The following is a 21126-nucleotide window of genomic DNA, read 5'->3' on the forward strand; positions in this document are numbered from 1 at the left end:
TATCAAGCACACTGCATCCCCGCGAATATATTGTTTGACTTAAGTTTTGAAGTAATATGTATGTACGTACAGATTAAACTATGCCCCTTAATAACATTATTTCATGCTGTTACGATTTTGACACGATCCCAAAATTTGTTTATTAATTTTATATTTTTAATTTATCCAAAGATAAGCTTTTTAAAAAGTAAAATTGATTTATATACAATACAACTAATGTTTAATTTTTATGATTTTTGAGATAAAATAAATATTAATATTTCAAACGGCGAAAAATGTCCTTTTTATACCCTTGCAGAGGGTATTATAATTTTGGTCAGAAGTTTGTAACGCAGTTAAGGAGACGTTTCCGACTCCATAAAGTATATATATTCTTGATCAGGATCAATAGGGGAGTCGATATAGCCATGTTTATCTGCCCGTCTGTCCGTCTGTATGTCTGTTCTAATACCGTTTGCGAGCTCAGTTTAAAAGATAGGGACTTAAAACTTTCACAGTCATCCTAAAACTTGTGTACGCAGATCTAGTTTGAAAATCGATCCGATCGGACGTCTATATCCTATAGCTCCTATAGGAATAATCGTATATAACTTGATTATTGACATGAATATTACCAAATCGTATTTTTTTGTGCATACCTTGATCAGGGTAAAAGCGTGTTCCGATCGGACGTCTATATCCTATAGCCCCCATAGGAACAATAGGGTGAAAAATTTAAAAATTTTATTTTTTGAATTCCCAGCGAAGGCAAAAACCCTGATTTATAAGATTAAATACCTTTGAAATGTAAATGTCTATAAATAACTTCCATATAATTTAATATAACAAACTAAAAAAAATAAAAATAGCTAAAAAATTAATTAAAAAACCTACAACCTATTTTGTAGGTTATCTACTATTCTATAGGTAATCTACTATTTTTTGGAGACTTTTTTTTTTGTTGAGTTGGCGCAGCTTTTACTATTAAATAGTTGATTTTACATAATTTTTTTTGTGTGTACCGGGAAAAATAGTCAAAGCTTAAAAGGAAATAATGGGATCTAGGAAAATGATGGTAAAAACCTTAGAAATTTTTAGACGAAAATAAAAGATATTTACGGATCTTATTTGTTATAAATGCTATTGAATGTGGTCAAATTTCAAATTAGTATATCTCGGGAACGGCTTAGAGGAAAAACGCAGGGCAATTATTTTCTTAAATTTGTTTGGCCAAAAACTATGAATTTTAATTATTTGAAATTTTCCATAGCGGCTTTGGCAGTCTTCCTCCACCTATAAAACAAACTCAACTATCCAAGATTGTATATCTCATATAAAACTTAATTTACCCGAAGAAAAGTGTTTGTTCCTTTTCATAATTTCTAAGTTATCTTATTTGTTATGCGAATTTAAACTAAACGTTAAACTACGGCAACTCAAATGCTCTATTCAAAATTTTAGATTTGGCTTTACATTTCATTTCATTTTATTTCGTGTACGTAAATTTTTAATACCATAGGATTCCTTTATAGGCGCACACCGCGGGAGGTGGAACTTTTATCCTTGCCCAGCCAGGACTCCTATACATTTCATCATACCGGATTTATTTCATAACCGCAAGCGCCATCAAGGATAGCCGTTTTACCTTTATCAAGCGCTTGTGGGGTTTTCATCGTGCCTAATCTGCACCACGATCAACAGTTCGGATCAAGTCGGAATTCTGACAAATATCTCACCGGCGACGATTCGGCGCAAACCGCGCAGTTCTAATTCTGGTTCCAACTAATCTTAGACGGTGGTGCCAACTCGTTAGTTTTGTTTAATTCGCAATATTTCTAAGGTTAGTTTCAAATTCAATTTACGATTTCTATTCAGTCAATAATTTAGAGCGCTTACCGATAACATAATGTTAACAACCCATAATTTAACGTAACTTTAATATCCTTTTTTTCCTTTTGATAATCTTGTATTGAAACACATAGACGTAAGCAACGTTTAGTCTTAAGGTCTTAGTGTTAGTATTAAGAACTATGAACAATATTATCGTAGTTGCTGTATTAAAAATGAAGTTGAAGATGAATTAAGCTGTACTCTTTTGAGGTCACCTAAGAGAATGTAGCGCAGCAGTTGTTGGTAAGTGGTAAGAGTTGCAAAATAATTCATGTTACTAGCGATAATATCGAGGGTTTTGGCCCCGGTGACCTCCATTGATATTTTTTAGACTATCACGATAGAATTTCCTTACTAAGGATATGTGAATATCGTAACATTATTTTCTCAGCTCACATATTTTGTACGATTTACCCTAATGCTTACCAAGAAGCGATACTATCGATATTTACACCACAAAATATCAAAGCTATCGATGGCGCGTCTATCGACATAATAACAGGGTTGATTTGATTGAAAGAACCCAAATCACCCTACTTGATCTGACTTCTAAAATCAGCTGACAGATAGCCAATTTTGTTTTCTTGACAGAGAATATCTGTTCAAAAGGTGTTAGCTGGCTCTTGATAAACCGGATGAGATTGTTGGGCGTTGTACAATGCAGCTGAAAGTTAAAACATTAACATTATAGCACATCTTATAAAGTATCTACGATTTAAGATAAAGGTTTTGTGGAGCCAATTTAGTTTCGATCCCGACAAGTCGATATTCCGCTTGCAGGGTTTTTGTGAAATTTTTGTATTTCTCAAAAAATGCATACATGTATGTATGTACATATTCACATATTATTCACATATGAGTTGTGCGAGGGAATGTACATGTGCACACATAAGTGTACATATGTATCAATTTATTTTTACGTATTGTATTCTTTATATGCTGTGCGGTGCCCACCTATTCGTATTCGGATTCACGGATACGAAATACAAGCGCACAGACCCGATACCAAAATAAAAGATAAAAGACTAGTCGCTACGACTCGTTTTTTGTTCACATGCATATGTGCGGATGTATATACATACATATATGTATCTGCTTTACATATGTATTCCTGTGGTTTCGCTAGAGATGATGCTGTTTCTGTTTTCGCTTTCCACAGTGGATGTGGCAGATGGCAGAAAGAGAAAAGGAGAGAAGGAGAAGAGAATGACGAGCCGACCAACAAAAATAAGTTTGTTTGCATGTATTTATGTAGAGAATGTGCGAGTACATGGGCATGTACTCACGTTTCGCTCGACGGTTCAGGCACAGGATTAGTACAGGGGAATTCGTACGTAACAGTTACATTTCCATCGATATCGCGTTTGAAGCACTGCTCCTTAACATGGCTTCGCAGTATATTGCACATTTTGCATAATTTCAATTTCGTATGTACATGCAGACATATGTATGTGCACACATTGTCGTGTATGCATACATACACACGCACAGCAGAGTAGCTTAAGGATTGGCAACCGTTGCAATGGATTGGCACTCAACACCGTTTCACACCGTTTCGTTTCGCAGTTCGATTGGATTATATAGCACTGGATCGGACCATAACCCAGGAATCAAAACAGAACTCTGGATGAGATTTATGATAATTTTCCACTTTCTGCTCTGTCCATGCACGAACCGACACGAGTAAAGCCGCAAATAGAAAGATAGGAAAAAAGAGCTTTGGTGACTTATGGGCACTTGATCTGAGCTTTTTTCGGCCAGCCGACGTAGTGGATGCAATGCGTTACGTTTGCCTCTTACGTTTCGTTACGTGGGAACAAAACGGCACTTTGAGAAATACCCTAACGCGTTTATGTCGGTTCTGCTAAGTGCAATACTCAACTCCGAGTTCTTTAGATAGTTTATCAAATTGGACCAAACTAATGGCTTAATTTAAATACGCAGAAAAAGATATTTTTAGCAAAATGCGCAGATGGTCGATGTGATTCCACCAAAATTCAAGCACGGAATGGCACCTGGCTGCCCTGCAATGCGTTAAGGTATTTTGAATAACCTGTTCGGGACTCGATTCTCCCGTTCCGTTCTCTTCTTGTTTCGCCTCACGAATTTATAGTATCCGACGGATAAATAAAATGAGCGAGTGTCGATGTCAGTCGTAAGGCGCAGTGTGTGTGTGTGTCGCAGTTGTACGTATTTTATTCTTATTTCCACTTAGAAATGAAAAAGTGAAAATAATCCAAAATGATTAGTCAGTTTAAGGAAAAGAAGGCTACCCATTTGGTGCCAAGAAAACCCTTATGAAAACGTAATTTCTGTCGGGCTACTTGTGCTGTGCCAATATGTACACATGGAAAGCTTTATTCAAAGAATGGTCACTAATCGTATTTACAGAGTATTTCCCTAACTAATTACATAAACCTTTTGCCTTCTAATAATGACCGTTACACCGGGCTATGACCATTATGCTTAAGTATACTACGCAAAGCAGATAAATATGTATCCCAGAGCTGCGTCAGCTTAAGAAGTTTCGAATGTTCATAAATACACTTCAATAATATGCCCATGTGTGTGTGTGTAAAATAGCATTTACCCGTATTTAAGTAAGAACCTTGAACCTTTTTTGCCTTGTTTGGCGAATCAATTAAACGAAAACGAGAAGTGAACAGCTGATACACTTAAAACGCACACACAATGTAAACAAATACATTCTTTTACGCAGTAAAAGTATATCACATTATTTATGCTTCTTAAAAATACTTAACTACAATACTTTGGACCATAAACACATATGTATGTATATTGATTGCTTCCCTGGCGAAGAGTTACGTTTTATAGCCACATGTATGTAACGCACTGAAGGAAACAATAATGTACTTATGTTGGTATTCATTAAAAGTTTAATTTTCCCCAATATGAAATAGAGAACGATTTACATAAAATAAAAAGAAACAAGAGAGAACGCTATAGTCGGGTTGGTGTCCCGACTATTTAATACCCGTCACTCAGCTAAAGGGAGTGCGAAGGAGATAGCTATATAAATTTTGATTGCGTATAACTTTTTAATGAATGGTCCGATTTGAAAAATGTCTTCTACATTTCGATAGGTATAAATATACACAACAAAATTGCATTTATACTTCTCGGAAATCTTTAAAGATGTGGGCGCAGGACCCATTTTAAAATCGTTAGTGGGCGATTGTGGGCGTTAGAAGGGGCGTGGCGCTCGGCTAAAATAAACTTGCGCTGCGTAGGAAGCCAAAGAATATGTGTGGGAAATCTCAACCTTCTAGCTTTTGTAGTTTCTGAGATCTCGGCGTTCATACAGACGGACAGACGGACATGGCTAGATCGACTCGGCTAGTGCCCCTGATCAAGAATATATATACCTTATGGGGTCGAAAACGCTTCCTTCTAGCTGTTACATACTTTTGCACGAATCTAATATACCCTTTTACTCTACGAGTAACGGGTATAATTAAACCGCTAAATGTCCAGCCTAACGGAACAGAACAGACAGAAGGAGGATAGCTGGTCGAGAATACAATATTGTTTTAAGGCTCGTAATTGTATTTTTTATTGCGGTATAAGCTGCTAAAAAAATTATAATTCCCTCTGAAAAATCACAAAAAATATATATTTATAAAAAAGAAAGAAGTAATTTTAATGTTAAAAAAATTGGTACATTTAAGGAGCAGAAGTCCTCAGTGACTTAAAAATAATTTTTTGAATAAATTCAAGACCATCCCGCAGAAACCATTTTGAGTGAGCCACAAAGAAAAAGTACCCAGCCAGTGGTCAAACTGGTAAAAGGTTCATCTAGAAAAGTTTTTTCTCTCAAAATCGAAGAAAACTAAAAAAAAACCAAGACTATCTATACTATACCCCTATACCCCGACTATCAGATACCCGTTGTCTCGATGGATGCTATTGTTTTGAATTCGTTACGACTTCCAAGTTAAGCCTAGTACTCACTTCAATCAAAAAGGCAACGAAACGAAATATTCTATACAAAAATGACAGGCGAAAAATTTCGTGATCAAAATTTTATATGGAGATTTTCATTTCGTAGGCTTTTTGATTGAAGTGAGTACTAGGCCTTAAACTCCGTTTTCCAAAAAATTCCCCGACGCAAGGATTCTTATCACAAGAACCTTAAAGTTCGAAAAATGCTGAAATTGGCCAACTTTCCGGAGGATTTATGGTTTGTTTTGATGTTAAAGTTGTTTATCTTTGAAATCCCACACTCAAAACAATTTTAGGATATTTTTGACGGAGAGCATTCATTAGAGGCTTAGAAAGGGACAACTATATATGCTTTTTTTGGGATTTGTTTGGATAAGATGGCATGGTAACTTGGAATTTAAACGTTAAATTTAAACTTTTTAGTTCAAATAACTTTAACTGGTCAAATTATTAAGGTTAAAAACTGTAAAATTAATAGTGTGTATTGTCATGAAGTCAGATATTTTTTCCACGTTTTTAAAATGTTTAGGGCTGCTCCAAGAACATATGTAATTGTTTTAAATTTTATCATATCCCGCATTCATTTTTAAAATGACACTTTTTTATAAATTTAAAAACGCAGTTATGTCTTCATTTAGAAATATGAGCTTTATTTTTAGTTGGCAACGGAGTAATAAGTCCCTAAAATAAATGTTGTATTGTTCTTTTTTGTTTATGGCACCTTATTAGTCGCAAAAGATTTGACAATTCAACCAAAAAGCATCAAATTCATTTTTATTCTTGATCCCATTTCACAGTAGCTCTAATGAATGAGCAAAATTTTACTTTTTAGATTCAATTTTGCTCATTGCTCATCGGTCACCTGGACCGTATGGAGGCATATTAAAATACCAAAAAATATCAAAAGTGCCCATCGGTTTTTGCAATTTTGCTCATTGATTGCTCATTGCAGCCGATATCTATCTGTCTTGCTCGCACCTACGTAAAACTGTATAGGCTGAGAAAAAATTAAATTAATTGGTCTAATGAATGAGCCGAATAATGTAGTGGAATAACCGCATAAACTGAAAATTACTCCTTAAGGACTTTTACAAATTTGCCCAAAAGTATACTCTATGAAACTGATAATAAATAAACAGAACGTTCAAGTGTTTTACACACGTATTTTATATAATTTATAGAGCATACTTTTCGGCAAATTGGTAAATGTCCTTAAGGAGTAATTTTCCTTTGTTTATGGCTATGACGCAATTAATTTATTTCTCCCTTTTAAAAAAATCCTACAATTTTTCTGAGTATGGGGTTCGAAAGATAAAAAGTGTCTATTAAAAAAATTTAACATAAAAAGAAAGCATGAATTTGTTTTCCTGTGATACCTCCGGAAAGTTAGCCAGTTTCAGTATTTTTCGAACTTTGAGGTCCTTGTGCTAAGAATCCTTGCGTTGGGGAACTTTTTGGAAATCGCAGTTTATCTTGGGAATTCGTAAAGAATTCAAAACTATAGCATCCTTCGAGGTAAATTTTGATGTTGTATAGTTTAATAGAAGTGCAAAGGAAAAGGAGATATGCATGCATAACTTTTTAATGAATGGTCCGATTTGAAGAATTTCTTCTACATTTTGATAGGTATAATCAAACACAACAAAATTGCATTTATACTTTTCCGAATTCATTATACGTAATAGTGTTTTTGTGTCTAGTGCATTAATTTACAAGGAAATCCTTGTAGCACCAGGAAATAAGAAAGAAATAAATAAATAAATCTTCAAAGATGTGGGAGCCATATACCTTTTAAAATTATTTCAGGCGATTGTGGGCGTTAGAAGGGGCGTGACGCTCGCCTTAAACAAGCTTGCGCTGCGTAGTTAGCCCAAGAAAAAGTGTGTTTAATCCCAACTTTCTAGATTTTGAAGTTTCCGAGATCTCAGCGTTCATACAGCGTTCATAGAATATGGCGATGGCGATTTTTTAGAAAGGAATTTTCTAAAATTAAGGAAAAATGTTTTGAAAAGCAGAAATACTTTTCTAAAATTTTTCCTAAAATCCAGAAAGTATTTTCCGTGACAATGAATTGTTTTCTTAAAATAAGAAAGAAAAAGAAAAGACAAAACAAAAATAAAATGATTAACATCTATATTAAGTATTTAATATATTATTATTAATATTTATTTACTTAATGCCAAATTATCAACAAATACCTGAAATTGAAATTATTACTGCAATCGAAAATAAAAATGAATATTAGAGAAGGATGGTATTTGCGGTGTGCAATATTATGGGAGAGGTCTGTAGGTTGGTACACCTGTTGTTATCGATCTGTCATTTCGACATTCACTTATGAAACTTCACGCACTAGGTTCTGATCAAAAGGTTAGTCTATTAGCTTTAAAAAAAAACAAAACATATTTTTTGTCCTTAGAAAAACTAAAAAAACGACATTTTGATAAAGAGGTCTGTAAGTTATGACAAGTCAATAAAACTCACTCTAAATGTAGGGGAGAGTGGGGGAATTTCGTCAGCATTTTTTCAAAGCTATTTTTTGTCCATCTTGAGACACAACCTATCATATTTCTATTTTTATTGTTGAATGCGGTTAGCACCAAGCTTTAAAATGTGACATTCCCCTATTTTTTTAATTAGCTTGGTGATTTATAAAAAAATAAAATGTAAAACCAATATACTGGGGCAATCTCACCACACAGGGGGGTAAAATCACCACACAACTGGGGAAATTTCGTCACCTGAAAAATGTAGGGAGTTTAACGCCTGAAAATATGCTACACTGATCAAGCGTACCATTTTTGTTGACGTCCTATATTTGTTGCTGCTGCTGGTAGTCTGTTCGTTAGCCAGCTCGTCAAATATAAAAATATGTATTTAAAAAAGGTGCGAATTTACCCTTAGCGTAGGGTGGCGAAATTTCCCCAGACCGTACTTTTTTAGAAATAATTATTTTCCTTGCGAAATTAGGCGCAAAGTTAAAAATCACTGACGCAGAAATGCACATTATAGCACTGTGTATTATATAAAAAATCGTGTATCTTATTCCTTTTGAATTGTGGCATACAGAAAAAATTTCGTCGAGAACTAAATGTAGCTTTTGAACTGTTAAAACACATTTAATATTATAGCTTAATTATCTTGGCCTTCTGTGCAAAACAAATGCATTGGTTGTGTCTGGCCGTCTTGAAGGACTAAAACAAAAAAATTATATATTTTTACGACTTATGGATTCCGAGATATTGCAGGTGACGAAATTGCCCCTGTGACGAAATTCCCCCACTCTCCCCTACTTCAAACTTTTAGAAACAATTTATTTGTTTATTTAATCAATTTCAGTTCGTTTTAACTTATTTCCAGTCCATTTTTAATTAACTTAGACTAAACTAAAAGGCTCATTGAACGATCACATTTTCCCAAATTTAAAAAAATGTACTATGCAGAAAGCGACCTCTGTCGGTCTGAGGCTATTTTGTATGCAAAACGGGTGTCCCAACTTACACGCTCAAAGTGTTCCAACTTACACACACAAAATTAATACCTTTTTTCTGACAGTAAAATTTTTTTATTAAAAGTTTAAATACTTATGTTTTAGGCATTTTACCAATTTAATTTAAGCCCATTATTAATTTTTTATAGAATTTTGAAAAAAGTAGACAAAAACTTTTTTGGTGAAAAATGATACACGACTCTTTTTTTCATAAAAGTTTTGTTACTAAAAAAAACTTAAAATAAATACAAAATAAATTTTTTAGTGGAAAAGTTCTGAGAAAGTCGGGTGTTCCAATAGACCGTACCAACCTACAGACCTCTCCCCTATTAATAACCAAATCTATTAAAATAGTATGCCCTTTGCTTACCATACATTTTCACACACTTACCAAATTTATATTTCAATTTTTTTCAATTGCTCACCTATAAATGGCATATTTGAGGGATCGACTTTAACTTTCTTAAATAGGCTCAACACAAACTTATTACTTTGAATGCTCACCTAAAACTGCACAAGTGTTCAAGATGCAGCGCATCGCAGGCAACTTTCTCGCGAGAGAGTATCTATGGTGATTTTCTAATTCTACTTTTCTGTTTTCAAGAAATTTTTTTTTTATTTAGAAAAATTCTGTAAGTTTAAAAAAATTTACCGTGGTTTTATTTTTCTAGATTCTAGGAAGGCCTGAAGTACATTTTTTCATAATTTAATGGAGAATTCGCCATTAATTTAATAAAAATGTTGCAGAGCCAACTAGGAAAAAAAAAACCATTGATTAAAAGAAAAAAATCATTTTTCTAAATTTAAGAAAAGTTTTTCATAAAAGTCTGTTTCTATGGTATTTTTTTCTAGATTCAAGAAAACAATTTCTAAAATTCGGAAATTTTTAAATTTTTTAAAATTAAGAAAAAATTATATTTTATAGCGATTTTCTAAAATTAAGGAATAAACAATTTACTCGTAGAGTAAAAGGGTATATTGTATTCGTGCAAAAGTATGTAACAGCTAGAAGGAAGCGTTTCCGACCCCATAAAGTATATATATCTTGATCAGGGTCACTAGTCGAGTCGATCTAGCCATGTCCGTCTGTCTGTCTGTATGAACGATGAGATCTCGAAAACTACAAAAGCTAGAAGGTTGAGATTTCCCACACATATTCTTGGGCTTCCTTCGCAGCGCAAGTTTATTTCAGCCAATCGCCACGCCTCTTTTAACGCCCACAATCGCCCACTATCGATTTTAAAATGTGTTTGGCGCCCACAAACTTAAAGATATATGATAAGTAAAAATGCAATTTTGTTGTGTATATTTATAGTATAAATAAATAATAAATAATAATAATAAATTTTATACCTATCAAAATGTAGAAGACATTTTTCAAATCGGACCATTCATTAAAAAGTTATGCGCAATCAAAAAATTTTATATATCCATCTCCCTCGCACGCCCTTTAGCTGAGTGACGGGTATTAGATAGTCTGGACACCAACCCGACTATAGCGTTCTCTCTTGTTTTATTTATTTTCTGCCTAAGTATTGGGTGGTAGAACAAACGTTTCTCAGCAAAACTTGGTTACTAAGAAAAAAACCTTTTTTAGAAGCCTATTTCACAATATTGATACTACTTACAGGCAATTAAACTGATTACTTTCATTTTGAAAATGGCCAAAAAGTTTTAAAAAATAAGAACTTTAAAATGGGATAAGACAAATTTTAACTTAAATGGCTTCACCGTTCTCCCCAGCTCTAACTTCACAAATTTTTAGAAAAAATAACTTTTTCGTCACTAGCTGTTTTTTATTTTAAAGTATTGAACGTAAGAGTAACTATTTTATTGGTCAAATTGACAATTTTGTAGTGGGATCATTAAACAATTATATTGGACAACTTGTCCAATGGATTTATTTGTGTGCACTAGAAGCGCAGAGAAGTTTTTTGTTTTGCGCTTTTAAATTATATCTGGTCTTAGTCTTAGTCTAATTTATATTCTATTCAACACAGGAGAATGTTGTTTGGCGGTTAAAATGACTGGTACCATGTCTAACTAGAAGGCGACGGATTGAGACGCAAGAGTAGAGGCACTCATTTCCAACGTGCTTAGAGGGAAAGGAGAGGTCCGCAACTGTTTACCAAGCTCCGAAATTGTATATATACTGGTCGTGATGTCCGATTTGGGGAGCGGAGATGAAGGCATCTCAGGATCAAGTAAGTAATATGTTTATACGGTTACCAATAAACATACATCGCTATATATTATTTCAGAATATAATGTCGCAAACATTGAGGGTTCCTCAAGTAGGAACGATTTTGATTCATCTGTAAAAGGTATAAAGTTGACAGATTATTAGCTCAAGGTTGAATTACATTTACTCCTTTGTCTATCTTTTCAGGTGGAAGCGGGGTGGAGCAGGAATTGGCTACCAAAATGCTTCAAATACAATCTAAACGATTTTATTTGGATGTAAAACAAAATCGGAGAGGTCGTTTTATAAAAGTTGCAGAGGTAAATCAAATGACTATCTAAAATTTGTTTAGTTTAATGTTAATATAAAACTCGTATTTTATATTTCGAGTGCTGGAATAAATATCAACATAAAATATATAAAATAGGGTTTATTATCTTATAATTTAAAAAATCATTATTATAACATTATATTTAAAAATGTAGAACTACAATTTTAATTAATTTTAGTTTTTAATGCATTTTTTTATTTCAGATTGGTGCCGATGGCAGACGAAGCCAAATTTATTTGGCTCTTTCAACTGCAGCCGAATTTCGTGATCATTTGTCGTCTTTCAGTGATTACTATGCTTCGCTAGGTAATTATAGACTCGAATAAAATATCTTTAAGAAGGAATACATATATGGGTAATTCTCTGCTGTTGCACGTGACATTCGTACGTTCTGGGATTTCTTTTATTTTGACACTAGACTCAAATTAAAGCTCTTGACTAGCACTTAATGTGCTAAGGCTGACTTTCAGCCTATACTTGTTTTTAAGATATATAGGGGAGAGATCTGTAGGTTGAGACGGTCTGTAAGTTGAGGCACTCAGTTTTCTCAAAACTTATCCACTAAAAAAATTGTTTTTATTTTTTTTTGTAGTCCCTTTTTAGTGATAAAACTTTTGGGGAACATTTTTTCCCGAAACATCCCATTTGGTTAAAGTTGGGACACTTTGAGCGTGTAAGTTGAGACACCCGTTTTTCATACAAAAAGGCCTTAGGCCAACAAAGGTCGCTTTCTGCCTAGTACATTTCTTTGATATTAGGGGAAAAGTGAATGTTCAAAGAGCCTTTTGATTTTAATTGTTATTTGGTCTAAGTTCTTAAAAAATGGATGGGAAATAATTTAGGACGAACTAAAATTGATTAAATTAACATAAATAAATAGTTCCTTATAGTTTGGAGTACTTTTTGTGTGAGTATTATTGACTTTTAAAAGTGTCTCAACTTACAGACCTCTTTTTCAAAATGTCTTTTTTTGGGACTTTTCAAAAAAAATAATTTTTCAGTTTTCCCTAAGGAAAAAAAATATTTTTTTTTGTTTTTTTTAAGCTAATAGACTAACCTTTCGATCAGTACCAAATGCGTAAAGTTTAACAAGTGAATGTCGAAATGGCAGATTAAAAACAAAAGGTGTACCAACCTACAGACCTCTCCCCTACAAAAACCAAGCATTTCGAACGTGACAAAAATAGAAGTCACTTTTATGACACCAGCTTTTTAATGTTGCGAAACGTGAAGGAATACTTAAATGCATTTAATTTTATAGTGTTCCTTATCAAGGTGAATTACCTTAAGAATGTTTTTTTTTCGACATGGCTAGATCGATAAGGTTCGTCTAGTGATGCTGATCAAGAATATATATACTTTATGGGGTCAGAAATCATGCAACTGCATTGCAAACTTCTGACTGAAATCATATTACCCTCTGCAAGGGTATACAAATAATAAACTTACAACAATGTGGACCTCCGCGTCAAAGAGCTATAACCGCATTTTTAATAGCAAAGAAAGGTTAGAAAAAAACAACAACAAATGTGCCCCATTTAAAATCAAAGGATTATAGTCCAAAAAGTCCAAAAAAATTTAATAAAAATTTTCTCTTGTATATGGTAATACCGTTAACAGCGAAAGTAAGTTTCGTGCTGTTATGACCCCAGTACTGTAGACTAGTTTAAAAAGTATGTTGACATTTTGTAGTATTTGGCAAGGCAAATTAAAAATAATATATTTTTTTATAATTATCCAATTATAAAACAAGCGTTTCGGTCCCCATAAAGTACATATAATCTTGATCAGGGTCACTAGCCGAGTCGATCTAGCCATGTCCGTCTGTCTGTCTGTCTGTCCGTATGAACGCTGAGGTCTCGGAAACTACAAAAGCTAGAAGGTTAAGATTTTTCACACATATTCTTGGGCTTCCTACGCAGCGCACGTTTATTTCAGCCGAGCGCCACGCTCCCTCTAACGCCCACAATCGCCCACTAACGATTTTAAAATGTGTCTGGCGCCCACACCTTTAAAGATTTCCGAAAAGTATAAATGCAATTTTGTTGTGTATATTTATACCTATCGAAATGTAAAAGACATTTTTCAAATCGGAGCATTCATTAAAAAGTTATGCGCAGTCAAAAAAATGTTATATATTCATCTCCCTCGCACTCCCCTTAGCTGAGTGACGGGTATTAGATAGTCGGGACACTAACCCTACTATAGCGTTCTCTCTATAGTGGAGAAGTGGACTCTTTCTTGTAAAAATTTCCTTTCAAGAAATTTTATTTCTTTTTATACCCTTGCAGAGGGTATTATAATTTCAGTCAGATGTTTGCAACGCAGTGAAGGAGACGTTTCCGACCACATAAAGTACTAGCGCCTTAATTTATAAGTATGCTACATGCTTGTAGCGCTGGGATAGAAACAATCAAATAAATAAAAAAAAAAAAAATAACGAATCGAATATATATTCTTGATCAGCATCAATAGCCGAGTCCATCTAGCCATGTCCGTCTGTCCGTTTCTATGCGAACTAGTCCCTCAGTTTTAAAGCTATCGCGATGACTATATCTTATGGCTGCCATGGGAATAATTAACAAAATAATAGAAAAAACTTTATAGAAAGTAGGCTTTTTGATTTTTGACAATGTAAAAACAACATTTTAGGTAGGCATACCTGCAAGGGTATATAAACTTCGGCTGGCCGAAGTTAACTTCCTTTCTTGTTTTTTTTTTTTTTTGACTATTAAGTTACTTTCTAGGGTCATTTCTTTCATTTATTCAATGGCGATTTTGCCATTAAATACGTAAAAATTGTTTTGGCTGCGACGGTAAAAAAAACATATTGGATTTTCATTTTTCTAATTTCAAGAAGAATTCTTTCTTGAATTTTCCTCATCTAGAAAGGTTTTCTATATTCAAAGTCAAATTTTCTAACTAACTAAAACAAGATCTTTTTTCTATTTTCAAAGGTAGGCCGATTTAATGGCGAGATTTCTAAAATTTAGAAATTAATTTTTATGAGTGTAGAGTAAAAGTGTATATTGTATTCGTGCAAGAGTATGTAACAGCTAGAAGGAAGTATTTCCGACTCTAAAGTAAATATATTCTTCGATCTAGCCATGCCTGTCTGTCCGTCTGTCTGTCCGTATGAACGCTGAGATCTCGAAAACTACAAAAGCTAGAAAGTTGGGATCAACCACACAAATATCCTTTTCTTCCTACGCAGCGCAAGTTTGTTTCAGCCCACAATCTCCCTAAGCGATTCTGGCGCCCACACCTTTAAAGATTTCGGAAAAGTAAGAAATTTTTCAAATCGGACCATTTGTTACTAAGTTATGCCCGATCAAAGTTGTATATCTCAATCTCCCTCGCACTCCCTCAAGCTGAGTTACGGGTGTTTGATAGTCGGGGCACCCGACTAAAGCGTGCTCTCTTGTTATACCCGTTACTCGTAGAGTAAAAGGGTATATTGTATTCGTGCAAAAGTATGTAACAGCTAAAAGGAAGCGTTTCCGACCCCATAAAGCATATATATTCTTGATCAGGATCACCAGCCGAGTCGATCTAGCCATGTCCGTCTGTCCGTCTGGATGAACGCTGAGATCTCGGAAACTACAAAAGCTAGAAGGTTGGGATTTCCCACAGATATTCTTGGGCTTCCTACGCAGCGCAAGTTTATTTTATCAAGGTGCCACGCCCCCTCTAACGCCCAAAAACCGCAAAAAGCCGTGGCGCCCACAGTTTTCTGTATAAACAGTCCCAATTCCGTGCCATAGATGGCGCAGTCGCCGCGTGTTCAACACTCCAGCTGGTGCTGGAAAAAAGCTGGTCACTCTAATTTGGAATACATTTTGCATTCGCCTAAATTATTTGAAATGAGGCGCGCAAAAAACATTCAAGAAGGCATATCTATATTAAAGTTGTTAAGCTGAGTAAGGGGTATTTAATAGTCGAGGAACTCGAATATAGCGTTCTCTCTTGTTTTAAATTTTGGACATTCTTTTTGGCATTATTTCCAAACTAACTAAGCTATTTTTGAGTTAATATAGTAAATTATTAATAAAAAGCTGGTCAAAACACAGGCCCCCCAAACACTGACAATTTACCAGAGGATGGTAAATTGAAATCTGAGATGATGATAAAAGATTATAGAAGATATTACTTGGACTTAAAGGAAAATGCGCGTGGACGATTTTTACGGGTAAAGTTTTTTATTTAAAAATATTTGTCTTGCTCAACGATTTATTGTTATTTTAGGTGTCGCAAACCATTACAAGAGGTGGGCCTAGATCTCAAATCGCTCTACCAGCTCAAGGCATGATTGAGTTTCGTGATGCTCTAACCGATTTGTTAGAAGAGTTTGGAGCAAACGATGGAGGGTAAATTATAATATATAAAATTTCAATTATACTCATGCAGATTAATAGATTAATAACAGATAAATTATACTTTAGATATTATAAGTACAATAACTAAAGTTCGTCCCGTTTTAGCAAAATGTTTTAATTTTCTACCTATTGTTGCGTGCCAATTGAATAAATTTTAAATATCCCATTTATTAAGTCAAATGTAAAACTATTATTCATCACAAAAGTTGATATCAAAACTTTTGTGTGAAGGTGCGATCGACACTATTTTTTTCCTCGTTAAGATTTTTTTTGTTTAATATCAAAACTTTTGGTTTTACACTTTTGCTGTTATAGGAGGAAATAAATTATTTATTTTACAATTGGTATGTTTTTCGAAATAAACTTACTTTGTTACTTATAATCTTAGATCTTAGATCTTACGAATTCCAAAAATGATTGCTTTTAATTGATTAATAAAAACCTTTTTAAAAATATTGCAATTGCTTAAAGCACATTTCTAACTACGTGTAAGGTTGCTTAGTTTTCGGCACATTCGAATAAACCTAAAGTGTTGTTATTTGGTCTCAACCGAAACGAATTATAGTTTTTAAAAGCTCAATAACTTCTAACGCAAATTTTCTCAATAAAGTGTAAAACATTAAAATTTGGGAAATCTCAATGTCCAGTATTCATTTATCCCTTATTTTGGAGGGATTTTAGTAATACCAATTATGTCAAGGCAAGTTATATATATAATTTATATTTCCAGTGACGGTTAAAAATTGTATAAATTTTAGCCATATTTAGGTTTTTTTCCCGCAAAACTAGCGGATTTTTTAAAAAGTTGTAGAAAAAATGTTTTCAAGATCAATCGTTTTAATACATACAACAAAGTTATCCCAGGACCGTATTACAAAAAATAAGGCAAACAAAATAAATTAAAACAAAAAAATTAAAATATTATTTCTAAAGCTCATTTCCTAGACTGATTTCTCAAAACGGCTTTTTATCATTGGGAATTGCAGTAGAAATAACGACGATGGTATGATAGTGTGGTACTGAATTTGTCTTATTTGTTCATAAGATAGAAATCAAATGGCAATACAAAATCAAAAGCTATTTAAATAAATAATTTTAATTTTAAGAAATTATTATACCCGTTACTCGTAGAGTAAAAGGGTATATTAGATTCGTGCAAAAGTATGTAACAGGTAGAAGAAAGCGTTTCCGACCCTATAAACTATATATATTCTTGATCAGGATCACTAGCCGAGTCGATCTAGCCATGTCCGTCTGTCCGTCTGTCTGTCCGTCTGTCTGTCTGTCTGTCTGTCTGTCTGTCTGTCTGTCTGTATGAACGCTGAGATCTCGGAAACTATAAAAGCTAGAAGATTGACATTTTGCATGCAGATTCTAGGAGTTCCCACGCAGCGCAAGTTTGTTTCAAAAGGGTGCCCCGCCCCCTCTAACGCACACAATCGCTTATATACGATTTTAGAAATTTCAATATTTCGGAAAACTAAAAATGCAGTTTTATTGTGTTTATGAATACCTATCGAAATGTTGAAGAAATTTTTTTAAATCGGACCATTCGTTAAAAAGTTACGGCGGATCAAAGTCCCTTTAGCTGAGTAACGGGTATCTGATAGTCGGGGCACCCGACTATAGCGTTCTCTCTTGTTTTTTTGTATGATCAGTAATACTTACTCTAATTGATATCGATAAATATTAATTGTGATTATTTTTTTAGCAGGTTTAAAGGAGAATTGCCTGAAGAGCGGCATATGAAGGTGGATAATAAAAACTTTTATTTTGATATCGGGCAAAATAACCGAGGAGTCTACATGCGGATAAGCGAAGTATTAATGGAAATAATTTAATAATTCTTTGATATTTTATTTATGTTTTTAAATTTTAAGGTTAAGAATAACTTTCGAACTTCGATAACTATCCCGGAGAAATGTTGGATTCGTTTTCGAGATATATTTAATGATTATTGCGAGAAAATGAAAAAATCGTCCGACTCAATTACTGCCGAAATTAATCTACCGACATCCTCAAATAGTCTTAAATAAAAAAACATCCCGTGATTAATGCAATCGTATAAGAAGGCATACAAAATTAATTAATATATGTCGATTGACCAACACGAAATGTAAAGCTTGTAATGTCTGACTTAACTAGCTAAACTCAGAAATACGCGAATGATTAAGCTTGAATGACACACACAAATATATTTATTTAGTAGCATTTAGCAAAATATGTGTTAGTATTATTTAATTTTTTATTATAAAATAATAAATTAGTTAGAGTTAAAGTAGCGAAAATTAAATCTTTAAATCACACAGACAGAATCGAATCATTAATTTGTGCTCGGTCTGAAAATGCACCCTGCGCGCATTGTCAGTAACTATAATGCAAAAATAAACAATTTGATGACCGGTTTTTCCAATGATCCATATAATATCCATTAATAATAGTGATTTTTGATTTATTCGTCCATTTGTCGGTTATCGCTAAAGAGTAGAGTTCAAATCAGATAGGCGTGCTCCGGATTTAAGTTTACTTTAACGTTTTTAGCAAAACGTATCTTTTGGTTGTCCTGGTACTCGTAAAGTAATCAAACGTATACATATGTACTGAAGTTTTTAAAAGAAATTTAGCAGTGGCAGCTTTTTGAACCTAAAAACATTTGCTGTTGTCGGGAATTTTGTATGAATTTTTAGAAGAAGGTACATAATGATTTTTTGCCTAAACTAATAGGTCCCAACCTGCAAACCTTTTTTTCAACACCAACAAAACTCTGCCCTACACTTTCTGATCGGGATATTATAGCAGACATTGATTCTATTTATTATAGCACGTATTCAGACATCTATTTCCTGATGATAGCAAATATATCAGTTTATTCAGACTAGTATTTATTTAATGTACCCCTCCAGAAGGTAATTTAGTTTCGGCCAGCAGTTTGTAACGCAGTGAAGAAGACGTATTTGACCCTAAAAAGTTCTTGAAAAGCTACACTACACGAGTTGATATGGCCATGTCTTTCTGTTTCAATTCAGTTTGCTCATAAAATATGTGTACGCAGGTCAAGTTTAAACCGACCCGATCGGACGTCTATAACCTACGGGTCCCAAGGAAACTATCGGATAAATCTTTTATAACTAATCAGTAATTAAATAATATGAAACTTTCCCATAGGGTGAACGGGGTCAAAATTTAATGATTTATTTTTTAAATTTCACTCACATTTTAAGTCGTGAAATCTGCAAGGGTGCCAAACTTGGGCTTGCCGAAAATAGCTTCCGTTATTGTCGTTATTATTTGGTATTATTCTTTGGCTTTTTTTGTAAAATTTGTAAGCTAAGTATTGGTTTATTTGTTTTCATAAATTGCTGATTTTTATACATTTTGTGGGCAAGAGTAAGAAAAGTATTATTAATGATGTTTATAAATAAAAACGCTGTGGATCTTTGAAATCAAGAGTCACATATAATTGTAATTCTCGGATCCGATCTGAGATCCGATTTTATATGTGGATGAAGGTACATATAATAGGTTTTTAACTTTGCGAAACGTTGAATCAAGTATCGGCTAAGCTAAAGAGAAAACCGGAGAACGCCTAAAAATATTATTCTTATTTAATCAATGTTAAATCCACATACAAGAAGTGTAATAAAAGTAAAGGGCAATTATTTGAATTCCTGTATGTAACAATATATGTAATAAGACAATTGGCTTTTTTATTTTGTTTTTTTACATTCTTCGACAATTTTTTTTATTCTGATCTAGCCATTTCCGTCTGTCCATCTATATGAAAACTAGTACTTTGCTGACTTTAAGACGCTGATCGAAATCGAATTACAATTTAATAGAGAGCCTTAATGCAAAGAAAAATTACTGCCCGAAAAATATTAGAACCTAATTGCAAAACATTCTAGAGATCGGTAGTTGATTCGATGGTGACAACGTAAATGGAATAAAGTTTCTCTATACTTTAAAAAGGGTATGGAGTTCCGCGCATCTCATAGTCGGATCCTCGACTATTGCGTCGTATGTTTTTTATTAATTAGTATCGATTCTGTTGTGAGTTGAGGTAATGGATAATTCGTGCCACTTAGAATAACTATTCTCATGAGATGTATTTAAAAAATTAATGGGTTCTACCACAATTTAAGTCAGGTTTTTTGTAATTTGGAAACATTCTTAACAAGTTTGCAAAATTGTTAAAGATTCTAGTAATAATATGATAAATATTATAATACAGTTAAAATAACTCCTAAACGCGTTTTTAAAACAAAAGTTTCAATGTGATCACGTAGAATAAAAAAAGTTACTAAGTACGATGAACATGCATAGCAAAATTAATACATAAATCGAAGTCAACAAATTGAAATTTCCCAGAGGAATATCGTGTACAGATTGTGTGTGCTAAGTAACAAATTAGTGCTATTAATTATTTAGTATTTAAAGTTGTCAGTTTTCGATTTCAATGAGAGTTCATTGAATTGTTATGGAAAATATGTAAATTTGCTTTCGTCATTATATTCATATTTATAAAAACGAGAGCCAGTTTGCTAGATGAATCAAAAAACCAAATAATTTAATTTAATTTAATTGATTGTAATACTATTGAAACTAAAACATCCGATAAAGTCCTACAAATTCCCCTACTAGAGTCGATGTTAATCTGACTATAAACTTAAAATCTTTGTAATTATCGGGCAATTGTAAAAGGCAATATGTTACAGAGGATCCAACAAATTAGTAAAATATTAAAAGTGGATTTATCTTAAATGTTGTTTGGCAAGAATGCATAATGTGTATTTTAAGAGTTTTGTGAATATAATATGAAAATAAAGTTGAATTTAAACAAATTTACTGTTATTTATTTTTTACGCCGGTATATTATTTTTTAAGAAAACTAATAATGGATTTGATCCTAAAACTG

The 21126-nt window shown here is 33.4% G+C and overlaps 2 protein-coding genes across 10 annotated transcripts in view; one reads left to right on the forward strand and one right to left on the reverse strand.

The window, feature by feature from the left end:
• Positions 1-3593, reverse strand: part of Tdg (Thymine DNA glycosylase) — a 52115-nt gene extending 48522 nt beyond the window's left edge. The window contains exon 1 of one of the 2 annotated variants that reach the window (XM_070218052.1): positions 3156-3593. The gene's annotated coding sequence lies outside the window, so the exon portion shown is untranslated. The remainder of the gene's footprint in view (positions 1-3155) is intronic. The other variant, XM_044395377.2, reaches the window with a different exon arrangement.
• Positions 1801-21052, forward strand: Pur-alpha (Purine-rich binding protein-alpha). 8 transcript variants are annotated; one of them, XM_070218060.1, is made up of 9 exons: positions 1801-1819; positions 11323-11526; positions 11584-11646; positions 11712-11824; positions 12039-12141; positions 15891-16024; positions 16081-16202; positions 17923-18031; positions 18092-21052. In XM_070218060.1, exons 2-9 carry the CDS (start codon positions 11484-11486, stop codon positions 18245-18247), a joined length of 843 nt encoding a protein of 280 aa, XP_070074161.1. In that variant the 5' UTR covers positions 1801-1819; positions 11323-11483; the 3' UTR covers positions 18248-21052. The 8 variants fall into 8 exon arrangements, 6 of the variants coding, with proteins under 6 accessions (XP_070074161.1, XP_016999372.2, XP_016999371.2 ...); XM_017143883.3 differs by lacking the exon at positions 1801-1819 and adding an exon at positions 3730-3908; XM_017143882.3 differs by lacking the exon at positions 1801-1819 and adding an exon at positions 3917-4055.
• The last annotated feature ends 74 nt before the right edge of the window (positions 21053-21126 follow it).

The sequence above is a fragment of the Drosophila takahashii genome, chromosome 4 (genome assembly GCF_030179915.1).
Source record: "Drosophila takahashii strain IR98-3 E-12201 chromosome 4, DtakHiC1v2, whole genome shotgun sequence".
NCBI classification, from domain to species: domain Eukaryota; kingdom Metazoa; phylum Arthropoda; class Insecta; order Diptera; family Drosophilidae; genus Drosophila; species Drosophila takahashii.